This window comes from Mobula birostris, chromosome 7 (assembly GCF_030028105.1).
Source record: "Mobula birostris isolate sMobBir1 chromosome 7, sMobBir1.hap1, whole genome shotgun sequence".
In the NCBI taxonomy this organism is placed as follows: Eukaryota; Metazoa; Chordata; class Chondrichthyes; order Myliobatiformes; family Myliobatidae; genus Mobula; species Mobula birostris.
The window spans coordinates 6,943,239-6,959,892 of NC_092376.1; the positions used below are offsets into that span (position 1 = coordinate 6,943,239).

Consider the following 16,654-nt stretch of genomic DNA (forward strand, 5'->3'; position numbering starts at 1 on the left):
AAAGAAGCTATCTCAGAATGAGGTCTATCACATATGGGATTTGTATATGAGTCCTAACGAGATAATTTATCTTTAGACATATGAGCCCTGTGCACTACTTTAAACTGTATCAACGCATGTTTAGCACATATAGAGGATGAATTAACTAATTGAAGAATTTTTTCCCATTTTTCAATGGGTACAGTGATCTTAAGTTCTCTTTCCCAATCAGTCTTAATTTTATTAGATACATCAGGACATATATTCATAATGGTATTATAAATAATTGCTATAATACCTTACTGAAAAGGATTTAAATTAAATTTTTTCCAAAATATCCATTGAACATAAATTTGGAAAGTTAGGAGAAACAGTATTTAAAAAATTTCTAACCTGTAATAACTGTTCCTGTGGTGTGGGATCTACAGCTCTTGCCCAATGATAAGAGTTTTGATATCAATCACGCTTGTAACATCAGTAAGTTCAAGTTCACATTCAAGTATATTGTCATCTAACTGTATATACATACAACCAAATGAAACAACATTCCTCCGGACCAAAGAGCACTCACGCAACAGATATCACACACAACATATAAAACAAAATATTACCACCAATAAGTTAATAAAATAGAATTCAAAGTGTATGTAGTGTACAGCGCAGGTAAACAGTAAACAGCTTGCTGTCCTAATGACAAGACCTCACTGGTGGCAGAGTATTTATTAGTCTCATGGCCTGAGGAAAGAAGCTGTTACCCAGACTGGCAGACCCAGTCCTGATACTTTTGTACCTCCTTCCTGACAATAGTGGGTCAAAAGGCTTGTGAGATGGTGGTAGGGATCCTCGACAATGCTTCAGGCCCTTCATACACAACGCTGCTGGTAAATATCACAAATAGTGGGGAGGGAGAGCCCGGTCACCTCTAAGGTGTAAATTTATGTCAAAATTATAGAAAAAAGACAGCTACCATATAGTTTCTTTCAAAGAACATTAGTTTGAGAGTTATTTGTGTGATGACTGGATTTCTCGTGGTTTTGTTTACTGTTTTGGGTTTACTGAAGTACCCCTCTCATTCTGCAGAGAGTGATGGTTCCAGTTGTTACAGTGATGTGCTGGACATGAGGAGGAGGCGGTCGAAACGGAACCAGTCCAAAAAGGTCAATTACAGAGAAGATTCTGAGTCAGAGAGGTCCATGAAAAGTAGTGTGAGTCGAAAGGAAAGACTTAGAGGGCACAAGCGTAGACTGTACATCACCATGAGTGATGGTAAGTTGATACAAGATGGATCTTGAAACTCATTTATGTAGAACTGCATTAATCATAGCTGGAACATCTGCAGTAGAAATGATATTGGAGAAAATTAACTGTAAGCAGTCAAAATTGTGCTTCAAAGTTGCGTGGATTGTTATACGCACAAGTATGTGTATGCACACATATGGACTTTGCTTTTAAGCACTATTTTCCCACATTCTTCCTGAAACTCTGTTGGCCAGAAGAATTCTTGTAACAAACTTATTACAAAGTCAAAGTAGTTCTTTTTTCAAAGCTATTATTTGTAAAGTTATTCTTTATTACCGATACGCTACCTTGAGATTCATTTTCTTCAGGCATTTACAGGAAAATGAAGAAATACAATAGCATTTATGAAAAACTGTATATAAACAAAGATCAACAAACAATATGTAAGAGAAGGCAAATTGTGCAATTGATAATCGTAATAATAATACTGAGGACAGGAGTTGTAGAGTCCTTGAAAGAGAGTCTGTAGGTTGTGGAATCAGTTCAATGTCACGGTGGTTGAAGGGTAACAACTGGTCCTGAATTTTAATTTCCCAGGATATTGATTGTCATCTCCCTAGAGTGAGGGGTTTAGATGGGGTGGAGTTTGTTAGGTGTGTTCAGGAAAGCTTCTTGACACAATATGTAGATAAGCCTACAAGAGGAGAGGCTGTACTTGATCTGGTATTCGGAAATGAACCTGGTCAGGTGTTGGGTCTCTCAGTGGGAGAGTACTTTGGAGATAGTGATCACAATTCTATCTCCTTTACCATAGCATTGGAGAGGGATAGGAACAGACAAGTTAATGAAACGTTTAACTGGAGTAAGGAGAAATATGAGGCCATCAGGCAGGAACTTAGAAGCATAAGTTGGAAACAGATGTTCTCAGGGAAACGTACGGAAGAAATGTGGCAAATGTTCAGGGGATATTTGCGTGGAGTTCTGCGTAGATACGTTCCAATGAGACGGAAAGGGTGGAAGGGTACAGGAACCGTGGTGTACAAAGGCTGTTGTAAATATAGTCAAGAAGAAAAGAAGAGCTTACGAAAGGTTCAAACAACTAGGTAATGATAGAGATCTAGAAGATTATAAGGCTAGCAGGAAGGAACTTAAGAATGAAATTAGGAGAGCCAGAAGGGGCCATGAGAAGGTCTTGGCGGACAGGATTAAGGAAAACGCCAAGGCATTCTACAAGCATGTGAAGAGCAAAAAGATAAGACATGAGAGAAGAGGACCAATCAAGTGTGACAGTGGAAAAGTGTGTATGGAACTGGAGGAGATGGCAGAGGTACTTAATGAATACTTTACTTCAGTCACTACGGAAAATGATCTTGGAGATTGTAGGGATGACTTGCAGCAGACTGAAAAGCTTGAGCATGTAGATACTAAAGAGGATTGCTGGAGCTTTTGGAAAGCATCAAGTTGGGTAAGTCATCAGGACCGGATGGGATATACCCCAGGCTACTGTGGGAAGCGAGGGAGGAGATTACTGAGCCTCTGGCAGTGATCTTTGCATCATCAATGAGGATGGGAGATGTTCCAGAGGACTGGAGGGTTGCGGATGTTGTTCCCTTATTCAAGAAAGGGAGTAGGAGTAGCCCAGGAAATTATAGACCACTGAGTCTTACTTCAGTGGTTGGTAAATTGATGGAGAAAATCCTGAGAGGGAGGATTTATGAGCATTTGGAGAGGCATAATATGATTAGGAATAGTCAACATGGCTTTGTCAAAAGGCAGGCCACGCATTATGAGCCTGATTGAATTTTTTGAGGGTGTGACTAAACACATTGATGAAGGTAAAGCCGTAGGTGTAGTATATTTGGATTTTAGCAAGGCATTTGATAAGGTACCCCATGCGAGGCTTATTGAGAAAGTAAGGAGGCATGGGATCCAAGGAGACATTGCTTTGTGGATCCAGAACTGGCTTGCCCACAAAAGGCAAAGAGTGGTTGTAGACGGGTCATATTCTGCATGGAGGCTAGTCACCAGTGGTGTGCCTCAGGGATCTGTTCTGGGAACCCTACTGTTTGTGATTTTTATAAATGATCTGGATGATGAAGTGGAGGGCTGGGTTAGTAAATTTGCTGATGACACAAAGGTTGGGGGTATTGTGGATGGTGTGGAGGGCTGTCAGAGGTTACAGCGGGACATTGATAGGATGCAAAACTGGGCTGAGAAGAGGCAGATGGATTTCAACCCAGATAAGTATGAGTTGGTTCGTTTTGGTAGGTCAAATATGACGGCAGAATATAGCATTAATGGTAAGACTCTTGACAGTGTGGAGAATCAGAGGGATCTTGGGGTCCGAGTCCACAGGACACTCAAAGGTGCTATGCAGGTTGACTCTGTGTTCAAGAAGGCATACAGTGCATCGGCCTTCATCAATTGTGGGATTGAGTTTAAAGCCGAGAGGTAATGTTGCAACTATATAGGACCCTGGTCAGACCCCACTTGGAGTACTGAGCTCAATTCTGGTCGCCTCACTACAGGAAGGATGTGGAAGCCATAGAAAGGGTGCAGAGGAGATTTACAAGGATGTTGCCTGGATTGGGGAGCATGCCTTATGAGAATAGGTTGAGTGAGCGCAGCCTTTTCTCCTTGGAGCAACAGAGGATGAGAGGTTACCTGACAGAGGTGTACAAGATAATGAGAGGCATTGATCGTGTGGATAGTCAGAGGCTTTTTCCCGGGGCTGAAATGGCTACCACAAGAGGGCATAGTTTTAAGGTGCTTGGAACTAGATACAGAGGAGATGCCAGGGGTAGGTTTTTTACGCAGAGAGTGGTGAGTGCATGGAACAGGCTGCCGGTGGCGGCGGTGGAGGCGGAAATGATAGGGTCTTTTAAGAGACTCCTCGATGGATACATGGAGCTTAGAAAAATGTAGGACTATGGGTAAGCCTAGGTAGTTCTGAGGTAAGGACATGTTTGGCACAGCATTGTGGGCCGAAGGGCCTGTATTGTGCCGCACGTTTTCTATGTTTCTATAATCTGTTTGTGTGGGACCTAAAACTCTTGTACCTCCTTCTTGATGGTAGTAGAGAAAAGAACTTATGGCCTGGATGGCGGGGGGGGGTTTTGATGATGGACGCTGCTTTCTTGTGGCAACACTCCATGTAGAAATCCAATCAAGAATTGGTCAATCTCTGTCCTAGATAAACCCAGAAAGAGAGAGAGAAGCAGGATTCTTCATCAGAAAACAATGGTTTCAGATTTCCAAGATCTGCAATCATTTGAGTTTTCTTTCCATGTCTACATTTCACCTTGAATTGGTGGTTTCCTTCTAACCTGCGTCTTAACTTGGCGGGTGGAAACATTCCTCATTTTCCAGAGAAGAGAGTCAAATGATTCAACACACAGTATCCTAGGAGAATTCAATATCCGTGGAATGAAATAGGCGGTTGGCATTTCGGGTTGAGATCCTTCATCTTCATTGACAGATATGGACAACCCAGATTAAGGGTGTTGACCCAAAACACTGACTATCTGTTTCTCTCCACAGATGCTGCCTGATGCACTGAGGTCCTCCAGTATTTAGTATGTTGCTCCAAATTCAGTGCCTACCATCTCTTATATCTCCAAATTGAAATTAATCTTTGTATTTCCAGAGAGCTCTGGGAGCAAAAGTTCTGAGGAAGAGGATGATGAGCGGCCTCAGCGGAAGCGCCCGAACCGGATCGAGGATGAGGAGGATGAAGACCAGCCTGCGCTGGTGAGCAGGCTGTCCTCCAGACCCTGTCGGGATTGCAGCAAGAAGCCTGCATACCGGCTGATGAGTGACGAGGAGGAGGAGGACGAGGAGCTGCAGGAGGCCGAGAAGGACGCCAGCTCCTTGGACTGTAGCCTGGAGGAACTGCCCCCCTCCAATGGACAGACCCTGATCAGCAGAACCGGTGAGAAGAACCAAATGGCCAAGGACACTACTGCTACTCCCAGCCCAGCACTGAATGGCGCGTGTGATGGGGAGTCAGGCATGCCCTCGGGAGAGGGAACAGCTGAAGGAGGGGAGGAGGATGAAGATGACCTCTTGGGAGTAACTGACCTTGTAGAATATGTTTGTAATAATGAACAAGTATAAAAACTCTTTTTACACTAGTTTAAATAATTTATTCCATAAGTAGCTGTACATCAGGCCAGTTCTTGTGTCTATTTTTGGGTTGTATTCTCCCCCCCCCCCCCACCCCCACGGCCTCACTACACCAGAGAGCAGAATTCTCTTGCATCCATTTCATCTTATTCTGTTATTTTGGCTTATTCCCCCCACTCTCATGAAGTGACCAATTTTGAGGTAATTAACACGGAAGGTTCCTTTAAATTTTTTTTTTGCCTTAGTTGCATTTTTTTTCAGTCCTGTATTATTTCAGTTGTCCATTACTTCACTGTGTGAGATTCTTTTTAAGCAGAAAAAACTTTGACAACTATCCCTGCTCAAACTTTTCCCTGAAGTGGGTGGGGTGGGTTGGGAAGGGGGTGGCTGTGGAAGGAAATTTTTCCTCATTCCAGAAATATTGTTTTGACCCTCTTAATGTCTTTGTCTTTTTTAAGAAGAAAATATATATATATCTATACATAAAAGAAAGACTTTTTAAGTATGTTGTGTAGCGTCCTGATACCACTTAGTCCGTCACGTACTTGGATTTGAACACCAGATTTAAGCTATAGACTAGCTAAAAGAGCACCAGTAGTCGCATGTGCAGTGAGTACCTAGTAGGCAGTGGACATTTTATAAAACAAAACCTCAAATCTACTGTGGTGTTTGCTAGATCTCTTCTGTGCTCGTCGGCACTGCCGTTAATTGCAATGACACTGTGTCCTGGTGTAATGACCATATAATTGGCTGTCACTGTGTTGTAAAACCCCTGATATGCTCAAATCGTTGCTTTTTAGATTTAATTTCTTTTTATATACATATATATACATATATATCTTCAAGACTGTTTCTTCCTTGGTGCCTCTGTATGAACTTTATGTGTTAGCAATGGTGTATTTTTAGTTCTGGATCTCAGACCTCTTTCGAAAACTCAGTTGAACCCACCAGATGCAGTGGTACTTGCCAAGGAATAGAGGTGGGGGTCTGTGGGGGAAAATCCACTGGACTGCAGAAGTCTGCCCACATGTTGAACAAATTATCAAAGGACGTTTTAATTCAACAGGTTGTCATCTGTGTCAACAATCTGGATGGTAGTGTGTTCACGTTCATGTTCAGTTTATTATTGTTGAACCATACACATGTATACTGCCAAACAAAACAATGTACCTCCAGACCAAGGTGCATAAGACAGTACATATAACTCACACACAAAGTAATATCACTATTAAGTTAACAAATTATTGGGTGCATTTGTGACACAAGTTAAAAAGTAAACATATCACTACTGGTGCTTCAAATGTAATGATACCTGGCTGGTGGAAGGGAGTTTAGTAGTCTTACAGGCTGGGGGAAGACGCTGTTTCCTATCTTAACAGTTCTTTTCCTGATGCTACATTACCTGCTTCCTGATGGTAGGGATTTACCAAGATCATTGGACACATGAGAGGGATAACTGTAAATACTAGGGGCATTGATGGTAAATTGGATCAGCAAATTTGCGGATGACACCAAGATTGGTGTTGTAGTGCAGGGGTCCCCAACGTTTTTTGCATCACGGACCAGTTTAATATTGACAATATTCTTGCAGACTGGCCGATGGGGGGTGGGGGGGGGTGTTAGTCAACAGTGGGCGTGACAGGAAATAAGGAAAGGTGCAGCTGACTCATATCGTTTCCTCACGGCCCGGTGGTGGGGGACCACTGGGTGCAGTGGACAGCGAGGAAAGCTATCAAAGTTGTGGGATATAACACAATGGCAAATGGATATTAATCCAGGTAAGTGTGAGGTGTAGATTGGGAGCGTAGTGGACTGGAAGGAAGACTATCAAAGCTTTTAGTGGGATCTGTCCCATCCGGAAAAATGGCAGGTGGACACTAATGCAGACAAGTGTGAGATGTTGCACTTTGGGAGGACAAATCAGTGTAGGACTGACACAGTGAATGGTAGGGCACTGAGGAGTACAGTAGAACAGTGAAGGATTTGGGAATGTAGATCCATAATTCCTTGAAATTGGTGTCACAGGTAGATAGGGTCGAAAGGAGAGTTTTTGGCTCGTTGGACTTCATAAATCAATGTATTGAGCACAGGAGCTGGGAAAATTTACAAGGATGTTTCTGGGACTTGAGGACTTGTGTTATAGGGAAAGGATGAATAGGCTAGGACTTTATTTGCTGGAGTGTAGAAGAATGAGGGGATATTTGATAGAGGTATACAAAATTATGAGTGTAGCTAGGGCAAATGCAAGCAGGCTTTTTCCACTGAGGTTGTCTGAGACTAGAGCTAGAGATCATGGGTTAAAGGTGAAAGTTGAAATGTTTAAGGGGAACCTGAAGGGAAACTTCTTCACTAAGAGGGTGGTAAGAGTGTGGAATGAGATGCTAGTGGAAGTAGTGAATGCAAGTTGATTTTAACATTTAAGAGAAATTTGATTAAGTACATGGGGAGGAGAGGTCTGGAGGGTTATTGTTCATGTAATGTGTTGGTTGAGAGAGTAGGTACAATAACATTTTGGCATGGACTAGATAGGCTGAAGGGCGTGTTTTCGTGCTCTATGACTATGACTTCTCTCTACCTCGTACCAAAGCTTCACATGATCTTGTTCTTCCCACTGTCTCAACATCAAAGGTGAGTGTCAATGGAATATTCAACTGTGGATGACATCATACACCTTTATGTGGATAAAGCATGTAGGTTTCTTTCTGGTTGTGCTTTCTCTTGTGTAATATCTGGCCTTCTCGTCTCCTATCGGATTCCTTCTTCAGCCCTTTACCTCTACCACCTATCACCTCCCAGCTTCTTACTTCAAACCCCCCTCTCCCCACCCATCCACCTTTCCCCACACCTCGTTTCACCTATCACCTGCCAGTTTGTACTTCTTGCCCTCCTACCATATTCTTATTCTGGCTTTTTCGCTTTTCCAGTCGAAATGTTTCCCTGAATAGATGCTGCATGACCTGTTGAGTTCCTCCAGCTGTCTGTGTTTTACTCCGGATTTCCAGCATCTACAGACTCTCTAGTATTTATAATATCTGTTCCTTGTGTGAACGTAAGACTATATATTAATGATTTAATATATTGTCAGCATCAAAATCCGATAGAAACCATCACAGCACCAGTCTCCTCAAAGAGAGCTTCTCTGTCTCTGTACCTGAGCTCTTTGAGAAAATTTTGGCCTGACCTGTGTACTGAAAGGACCATGATGAATGCTAATAATACTTGTTGACTTAAGACTTTCTACTGTAAAATGATAGTAAATCGATGGTCCTGTAAAACAGGAGCAAAATTAGACCAATTGACCCATCCAGTCTGATCCGGCATTCCATCATGCCTGATTTATTATCCCTCTCAACCCCATTCTGCTGCCTTCTCCCTGTAACCTTTGACGCCCTGACTAATCAAGAATCTATCAACCTCCACTTTCAATATACCCAATAACTTGGCCTCCACAGCTGTCCATGGTAATGAATTGTTGTTGTTCCTTTCCACGGCTTATGGGTCAGCTAGTGCCACTTCCTTAGCGTTTCTCTGTTTCTTTTTTTACAAGGCCATAGTGCTAGCTTGACACTCGCCCAGCACAGATGGAAAGCGTGCAAGGAGCTGACCGGGTTTGAACCTGGGACTACTTGCCTCGAAGTCCAATGCGGATGCCACTACTCCACTGGCCAGCTTATGGCAATGAATTAGGCTTCTTCAATCCATCTTTGCACTCGATGAAATGATTAAACCTGCTTTTGAGAGAAAAAAAAGTCCAAATTGAATTTCAATGACAGACTGCCAAAATTTGCATGTTATTTGTCTGCCTATCCCACTTGCTTTTGAGCTGTAGGTTTATGGATAATTCATGCTGATTGGACCTGAAACATTGGAAGCCTGATATTACAACACATTCTCCCCAACACAGGATCTGGGCATGAGATAAAAGTGTTGTGGACTTAACAATATGAGCACTTTCAGCAGGTCTATGTATTTATACATGTATTTAGTTATTACCTACCTACACACCCACCCACCCATGCTACCAGCCAGAACAGGCCCTTTAGGCCGGACAAACTGCGCCACCCAGCAACCCACTTATGTAACCCCAGCCTAACCACAGGACAATTTACAATGACCAATTAACCTACTAGCTGGTACGCCTTTGGACTGTGGGAGAAAGCAAGAGTGCCCAGAGGAACATACAAACTCCTTACAGATGGATGAGATGGGAATTGAACTCTGACCTCTGATGTGTCAAGTTGAAATAGCATAGTGCTAACTGCTGTGCTATTGTGCTGCCAAGCACCGCAACTACACTAAAGCCATTTGGCCCCTCTAGTTGATTCAGATTATTCTCTTTTGACTTGCTTAAGAGTTAAGAAATAAGAGCAGCAGTATGCCAGCCAGGTACACCATTCAGTAAATTCGTAGACTACGTCATTAACATAGAATATTTACAGCACAGTACAGGCCCTTCGGACCACAATATTGTGCTGATATCTTAACCTACTCTGAGATCAATCAAACCCTTCCCTCCCACAGAGCCCTCCATTTTTAAAAATCATCCATGTTCCTATCTAAGAGTCTGTAAAATGCCCTAAATGCATCTGCCTCTACCACCATCACTGGCTGCACATTTCATGGGCTGCCATCCTCAGTATATAAAAAAATTCTTTCCTCTTGACAGCCCCTTGTATCTTGCTCCAATCTCCTTAAAATTATGCTTTCTTGTATAAGCCATTCCTGCCCTGGGAAAAAGTTTCTGGCTGTCCACTCTTATCTTTGCCTTTTACCATTTTGTACATCTCTATCAAGTCACCTCTCATCTTCTGCTCCAAACAGAAAAGCCCTAGCTTGCTTAGCCTATCCTCACAAGACACGCTCTCTGATCCAGACAGCATCCTGGTAAATCTCCTCTGCACCCTCTCTAAAGCTTCCACATCCTTCCTATAATGAGACGACCAGAACTAAATACAATAATCTAAATGTATTAATTTTTGGTCACCTCATTACAGGAATGAGACAACCATTGGGTCTATTTAAGAGGGAGATTGATAGGGACAGACGCTGAAGAGGCTGTACTGTTCTGTGTTCTAACTCATTGGATTCACAGGTTTCCTTCGGAGCAAGATGGCTTCCATCCTTACCACATGTCTTGTATTTGGACAACAAGGGTGCATATCGGATTGATTGTTGGAATGTTCAAGAGTGCGAGGGCACTCTTCGCTGAACCAAACATTTTTGTGAGGCTTGAAAGGTAAAGTCAGGGTTGATGTTTCCTTGACTGGTTAACCTGGAACCAAGGGTCACTGTCTTGTAATAAGGGGCCGGTCATTCAGGACTAAGTGGGCGAAGAAGTTTTTTTTCAAACAGGTTTATCCTTGAAATTTCCCTCAGAGAACTCTGCAAGCTCAGTTGCTGATTATATTTAATAGATTTTAGTCACAGGAAGGACGTGATTGTGCAGGAGGGAGTTCAGTGGAGAGTCATCAGGTTATCTGGATTGAAGGATGAAAGTGATAGAGAATTTTATTTATTTAGTTATCACAACAGGCCTTCCAGCTAAATGAGCCCCCGCCACCCAGCAACCCACCTAGTGCAAGCAAATAAAGTTCCCATTCTAATGAATTGGTGATACTGGCTCCAGGAGAAAGTTAACCATTGTTTTCTTATATTTGTTAGGTTTTGGTTTTCAATGCATTTATTTTATTTGTGATACAGTGTGGAACAGGCCCTTCCAGCCCAATGAGCTGTGCTGCCCAGAAACCCACTTATTTAACCCTAGCGTAATCACAGGACCATTTACAATTCCAACTAACAACCTACCAACCTGCCCATCTTTGGAATGTAGAAGGAAACTGGAGCACCCAGAGGAAACCTACATGGTCACAGGGAGTACATACAAACTTCTTACAGGCGGTGCTAGAATTGAACTCCAAACTCCAATACCATAAGCTGTAATAGCATTGCGCTAACCACTACGTTACTGTGGCTGAGTTTAATCCTTTGGAGAAAAGGAAGCTGAGGGGTGAGTTTATAAGAGGAGTAGGGTAGATGGTCAGAGTCTTTTCCCGTGGTAGGGGGAACAAAAACCCCCTATGCGGTTAGCATAACACTTTACAGAGCCAGCAACCTGCTGGCTGTCTGTAAGGAAATTGTACATTCTACCCGTGACCACATGGATTTCCTCTGGATGCTCAGGTTTTCTCCCACAGTCCAAAGGCGTACCAGTTAATAGGTTCATTGATCATTGTAAATTATACTGTGATTAGGCTAGGGTTAAATTGTTAGGCTGTTGGGCTGGAAGAGCCTGTTCAGTACCATATTGCTAAACAAACAAGCTGGAATAGTATAAGGTGAGAGGAGGGATTTGAGGGATAAATTTTCTTTTACACAGAGTCCTCCAAGAGATGATGGTGGAATCAGATACAAATAGTACATTTAAGAGACATTAAAATAAGGACTTACACTCAGTGACCCTGTACCTAATAAAGTGGCCACCAAGGATATTTGTGGTTTTCTGCTGCAGTAGCCCAAATACTTCGAGGTTTGACGTGTTGTGTGTTCAGAGATGCTCTTCTGCACACCACTGTTGTGATGTGTGGTTGCTTGAGTTACTGTCAACTTGAACCAGTCTGGTCATTCTTTTCTGACTTCCCATTAACGAGGCATTTTCATCCTCAGAACTGCCCCACATGGGATGTTTCTGCTTTTTGCACCATTCTCTGTGAACTCCAGAGACTGTTGTGCATGAAAATCTCAGGAGATCAACAGTTTGAGATACTCAACCACCCTGTCTGGCACCAAGAACCATTCCACAGTCAAAGTCACTTAGAGCACATTTCTTACCCATTCTGATGTTTGGTTGGGACAGCAACTGAACCTGTTGACCATGTCTGCATGCTTTTATGTATTAAGTTGCTGCTACCTAATAAAGTGGACACTGAGTAAATCAACAAGGCATAAACAGGTATGATGGTAGTGAAGCAATTAGCATGACACTTACAGCTTGGTGTTCTGCAGCTGAATTCTGGTGCAGTTATGTAAGCACTCTGTACGTCCTCCCCATGGAATGTGTGTTCCCTAGTGCTGCAGTTTCCTTCCACAGTCCAGAGACATACTGGGTAGGTTAAGTGGTAATTGTAAATTGTCCCGTGACTAAGTGAAGGTTAATTGGGGTTGTGGGGTTGCTGGAGTGGTGTGGCTTGAAGGGTTGGAAGGGCCTATTCTGCACTGTATTGCTAACAAAAAATATGGTCTAAATGTGGGCAAATGGAGATAATGTAGATGGGGAGGGGAATGGGTGTGTGCTGGATGGTTCCAACTCCAAGGTAATGTAAAATGGGGGGCTTCTGCGAGGAAGTTCTGCTCGGATAAGATCAATCATCTTATTGTCTACTCCTATTAAATATAAGTGTCTGGTTTCTCTGACACTGTTCCACCACTCCTAAGTGGTCTGGGAAGACACTTGGCTCATGGAACATTCAGCTATTAAATTTGTTTGTTTATTTTGAGATACAACCCGGAACAGACCCTTCTGGCCCAACAAGCCACGTCGTCCAGCAACCCACCTGCTTAACTCTAGCCTAATCACAGGACATTTTACAACAATCAATTAATCTACTAACCAGTACATCTTTGGACTGTTGGAGTAAATTCGAGCACCCAGAGGAAGCCCACGCAGTTCACAGGGACAACATACAGACTCCTTAAAGATTGTGGTGGAATTGATATCTGGAATGCCCCGAGCTGTAACAGTGTTATGTGAATCATTATATTACCATGACACTCAATGTCCTTGCTGATGACAGTAATATTTCATGGATCAAGAAAAGTTGATGCTGTTCTCTCCCTCTCCTCTGAAGGTGCCAAGATGATCTGCTTGGACCAGGCAGCTCTGCCACGTGTTCATAACTAAGAGCAGCAATGATTTTCATTTATATAGCAGAAAGTATGCTATGACACATTTTGCAGAGTCTAACTGAGGCTCCAAACTCAGGTCTTCAAGTCCTGGCAACATCCTTGTAAACTTTTTCTGTAATCTCGATCTTATTGATATCTTTCCTGTAGGTAGGTGACCTGAACTCCACACAATACTCCAGATGAGACTTCACCAATGTCTTGCACTTCAATATAATATCCCCACACCCGTACTCAGTATTTTGATTTATGAAGGTCAACGTTCTTTACAACCCTATGTCTTCATCCCAGTATGTCATGAAATTCCCACTACAGATCTTATGGTCCATTATTGTAATGGTAACTGCCCAACCTGCTTTTGAATGATAACTTAAGATTCAGAATCATGGATTCATCACGTGTACATCGAAACAGAAAGGGACATGCGCTGTTTATGTCACTAGCAACAGAACTTGAGCATGTACTGTGAGCAGACTGCAAATGTCGCCACACACTCTGATGCCAACATAGCATGCCCACCATGTTCATAAAATAACACGTACAACAATAATGGCATCTTCTCCCTTCATTTTCAGTCCTGAAAGCTTGGCTGTTTATTCACTTCCGTTGATGCTACCTGAGCTTTTGAGTTCCTCCAGCATTTTGTGTGTGTGGCTCTGGATTTCCAGCAGCTGAAGACTTTCTCATGTTTATGAAAAGCTAAACAAGCCCCATTCTCTCATTCACCCACCCATTCACACTTACACTCCTCCAGCCTCACAAAGATTGGCCTTCGACTTCCTCAATGGACTCACAGACCATCGGGCCTTGACTTGCAATCGACCCTAGGGTTTTGATCTTCAGCACGTATGCCAGGACTCTAATGACGGAACCCAGAAGCCTCCAACTCCAGTCTTACCGACTCATGTCCCGAGAGGATCAACAGCCTTTGTGCCTCCTGCCCGCTCAAAACTCCGATCTTGGAACTCGCCGATGACTCCCTGACCTCTAACTCTCCCACATCCCTAATTCCAAGCCCTAAAATGACCCTAACCCCCTTCTCTGTCACCAAAACCATCTCTATGAACCTAAAAAGAAACTAAGTCTGAGCCATGACCACAATGGAGAACGCCGCTGGGCGCAATCTTGACAGGAAGCTGGAGCTTGGTCATGCACGTTTCTGTTTTATTCCATATTCCATTGTGGAGCATTTTTCAATATCTCAGGAATTTCAGAAACCCACTGAATATTGAAAAGCTTTATTCAGACATGGAGACGATGTTTAAAGTAGTGAGAGAGTCTATGACCAGAGGGCACTGCCTTATAATAGAAGGATGTCCCTTTAGGAAAGAGATAAGGAGGAATTTTTTTAGCCATAAGGTGGTGACTCTGTGGAGACCAAGTTAATGGGTATTTTAAAAGTATCGATAGGTTCTTGATCAGTAAGGGTGTCAGAGGGTATGGGAAGAAGACAGGAAAATGGATTGAAAAGGAGTACAAATCAACCATGGTGGAATGGGAGTTGCAGACTTGATGGGCTGAATAGGCTTACTCTGCTCCCATGTCATACTGTATCAGTACTTAAATGGAAGCAATTAAGGGTGGTAAGAACATGAGGAAGAAGGACTCCCACTATCCAGGCTATGCTCTCTTCTTGCTTCTACCATTAGGTAGGAGGTTCAAGAGCTGTAGGTCCCACACCACCCTTTTAACTGTCAGACTCCTAAACCAGTGTAGATAACGTCACTCACCCCAACTCTGAGCTAATTCTACTACCTACTGATTCGTTTTCAGGCACTTTTTACATTCTCAGTATTTTTTTATTTGCGTTGTTTCTCTTCTCTTGCATGTTGGCTGTAAGGCAGTCTTTATTTATATTGTTTTTCATAAATTCTATTATACTTCTTTATTTTCCTGTAAGTGCCTAAAAGGAAATGAATCTCAAGGTAGCTTTTGGTAACTTTGATAATAAATTTACAGTACTGTGCAGAAGTCATATATATAGCTAGGGTGCTAAGACTTTTGCACAGTCCTGTATTTCTCAACATGGAGCAGAGTTTGAGTTTGTAAATCTGGCGGGAGCAAATGCTGTGGAGGTGGCAAAGGTGGAGCACCACAGAGGGGTATGAGACAAGTGGCAGAGAAGGAATGCTGGGGACAAGGGCTGATGTGGGTGCAAACGTACCTAGCCTGAGAGACCAGGCAAGATAATTTGAATCCAAACAATTGGTTTATTGATCATTACAGAATTTCTCTCTAGTGCTTCTCACTCCCTCCCTTCTCCTTTCCCCCTTTTCCAACCATGAGTCCCCTCCCACTCTCCACCCACAATACATGGACTTTAGAAACATGGGAGGTTGGTCGACAAGGTTCAATTACTCTGCTTACAAGATGAGGTGGTAAATTGAATTAGACGTTGGCTTTCAGGGAGAAGCCAGAGAGTGGTAGTAGATGGCTGCCTGGAGGACCTGGGTTATAAGGAAAGATTGAATAGGTTAGGACTTCATTCCTTAGAACATAGAAGGTTGAGAGGAGAAATTATGAGGGGTACAGATAGGGTAAATGTAAGCAGGCTTTTTCCAGTTGAGGTTGGGTGGGACTTCAACCAGAAGTCATGGGTTAAGGGTGAAAGTTGAAAAGTTTAAGGGAAAGATGAGGGAAACATTTCCACTCTGAGGGCTGTGAAAGTGTGGAATGAGCTTCCACACACGTGATGCATGTGAGCTTTGATTTCAGTGCTTAAGAGAAGTTTAGATAGGTACAAAGATGGTAGGGGTATGGAGGGCTATGGGGGTCAACAAGAATAGGCAGTTTAAATGGTTTTGAAAAAGACAGGTGAGCTGAAGGGTCTGTTTCTGTGTTGTACTTTTCTATGACTAATACAGACCCATATTAGAATCAGGTTTATCATCACTCACATATTACTACAGTACTGTGCAAAAGTCTTAGGCACCCTAGGTATATACACAGTGCCCATAAAAGTCATTCACCATCCCCCCCCCCCGAAGTTTTCATGGTTTATTGTTTTACAACATTGAATCACAATGGATTTAATTTGGCTTTTTTGACACTGATCAACAGAAACCTGTTGTGTCAAAGGGAAAACAAATTTCTACAGATTGGTCTAAATTTATTACAATTATTAGATGATTGCATAATTACTCACCCCTTCAAGTCACTATTTAGTAGTTGCACCTTTGGAAGTAATTACAGTCTGTGTGACTCGGTCTCTATCAGTTTGCACATCTAGACATTGCAATTTTCCCCCATTTCTCATTACAAAACTGCTCAAGCTCTATCATACTGCATGGGGATTGTGAGTGAACAGCCATGATTTCCCAATTAGATTGAGGTCTGGTCTCTGACTTGGCCACTCCAGGACATTAATTTTGTTGTTTTTAAGCCATTCCTATGTAGCTTTGGCTTTATGCTT

At 42.7% G+C, this 16,654-nt stretch overlaps 1 protein-coding gene across 1 annotated transcript in view; it reads left to right on the forward strand.

Moving 5' to 3' along the window:
- rsf1a (remodeling and spacing factor 1a) overlaps nucleotides 1–5,721 on the forward strand; it is a 111,877-nt gene extending 106,156 nt beyond the window's left edge. Inside the window, 2 exon segments of the mRNA XM_072262560.1 lie at nucleotides 1,060–1,245; nucleotides 4,865–5,721. Of these exon segments, the coding sequence (XP_072118661.1) occupies nucleotides 1,060–1,245; nucleotides 4,865–5,334 (656 nt within the window). The 3' untranslated portion in view covers nucleotides 5,335–5,721.
- The last annotated feature ends 10,933 nt before the right edge of the window (nucleotides 5,722–16,654 follow it).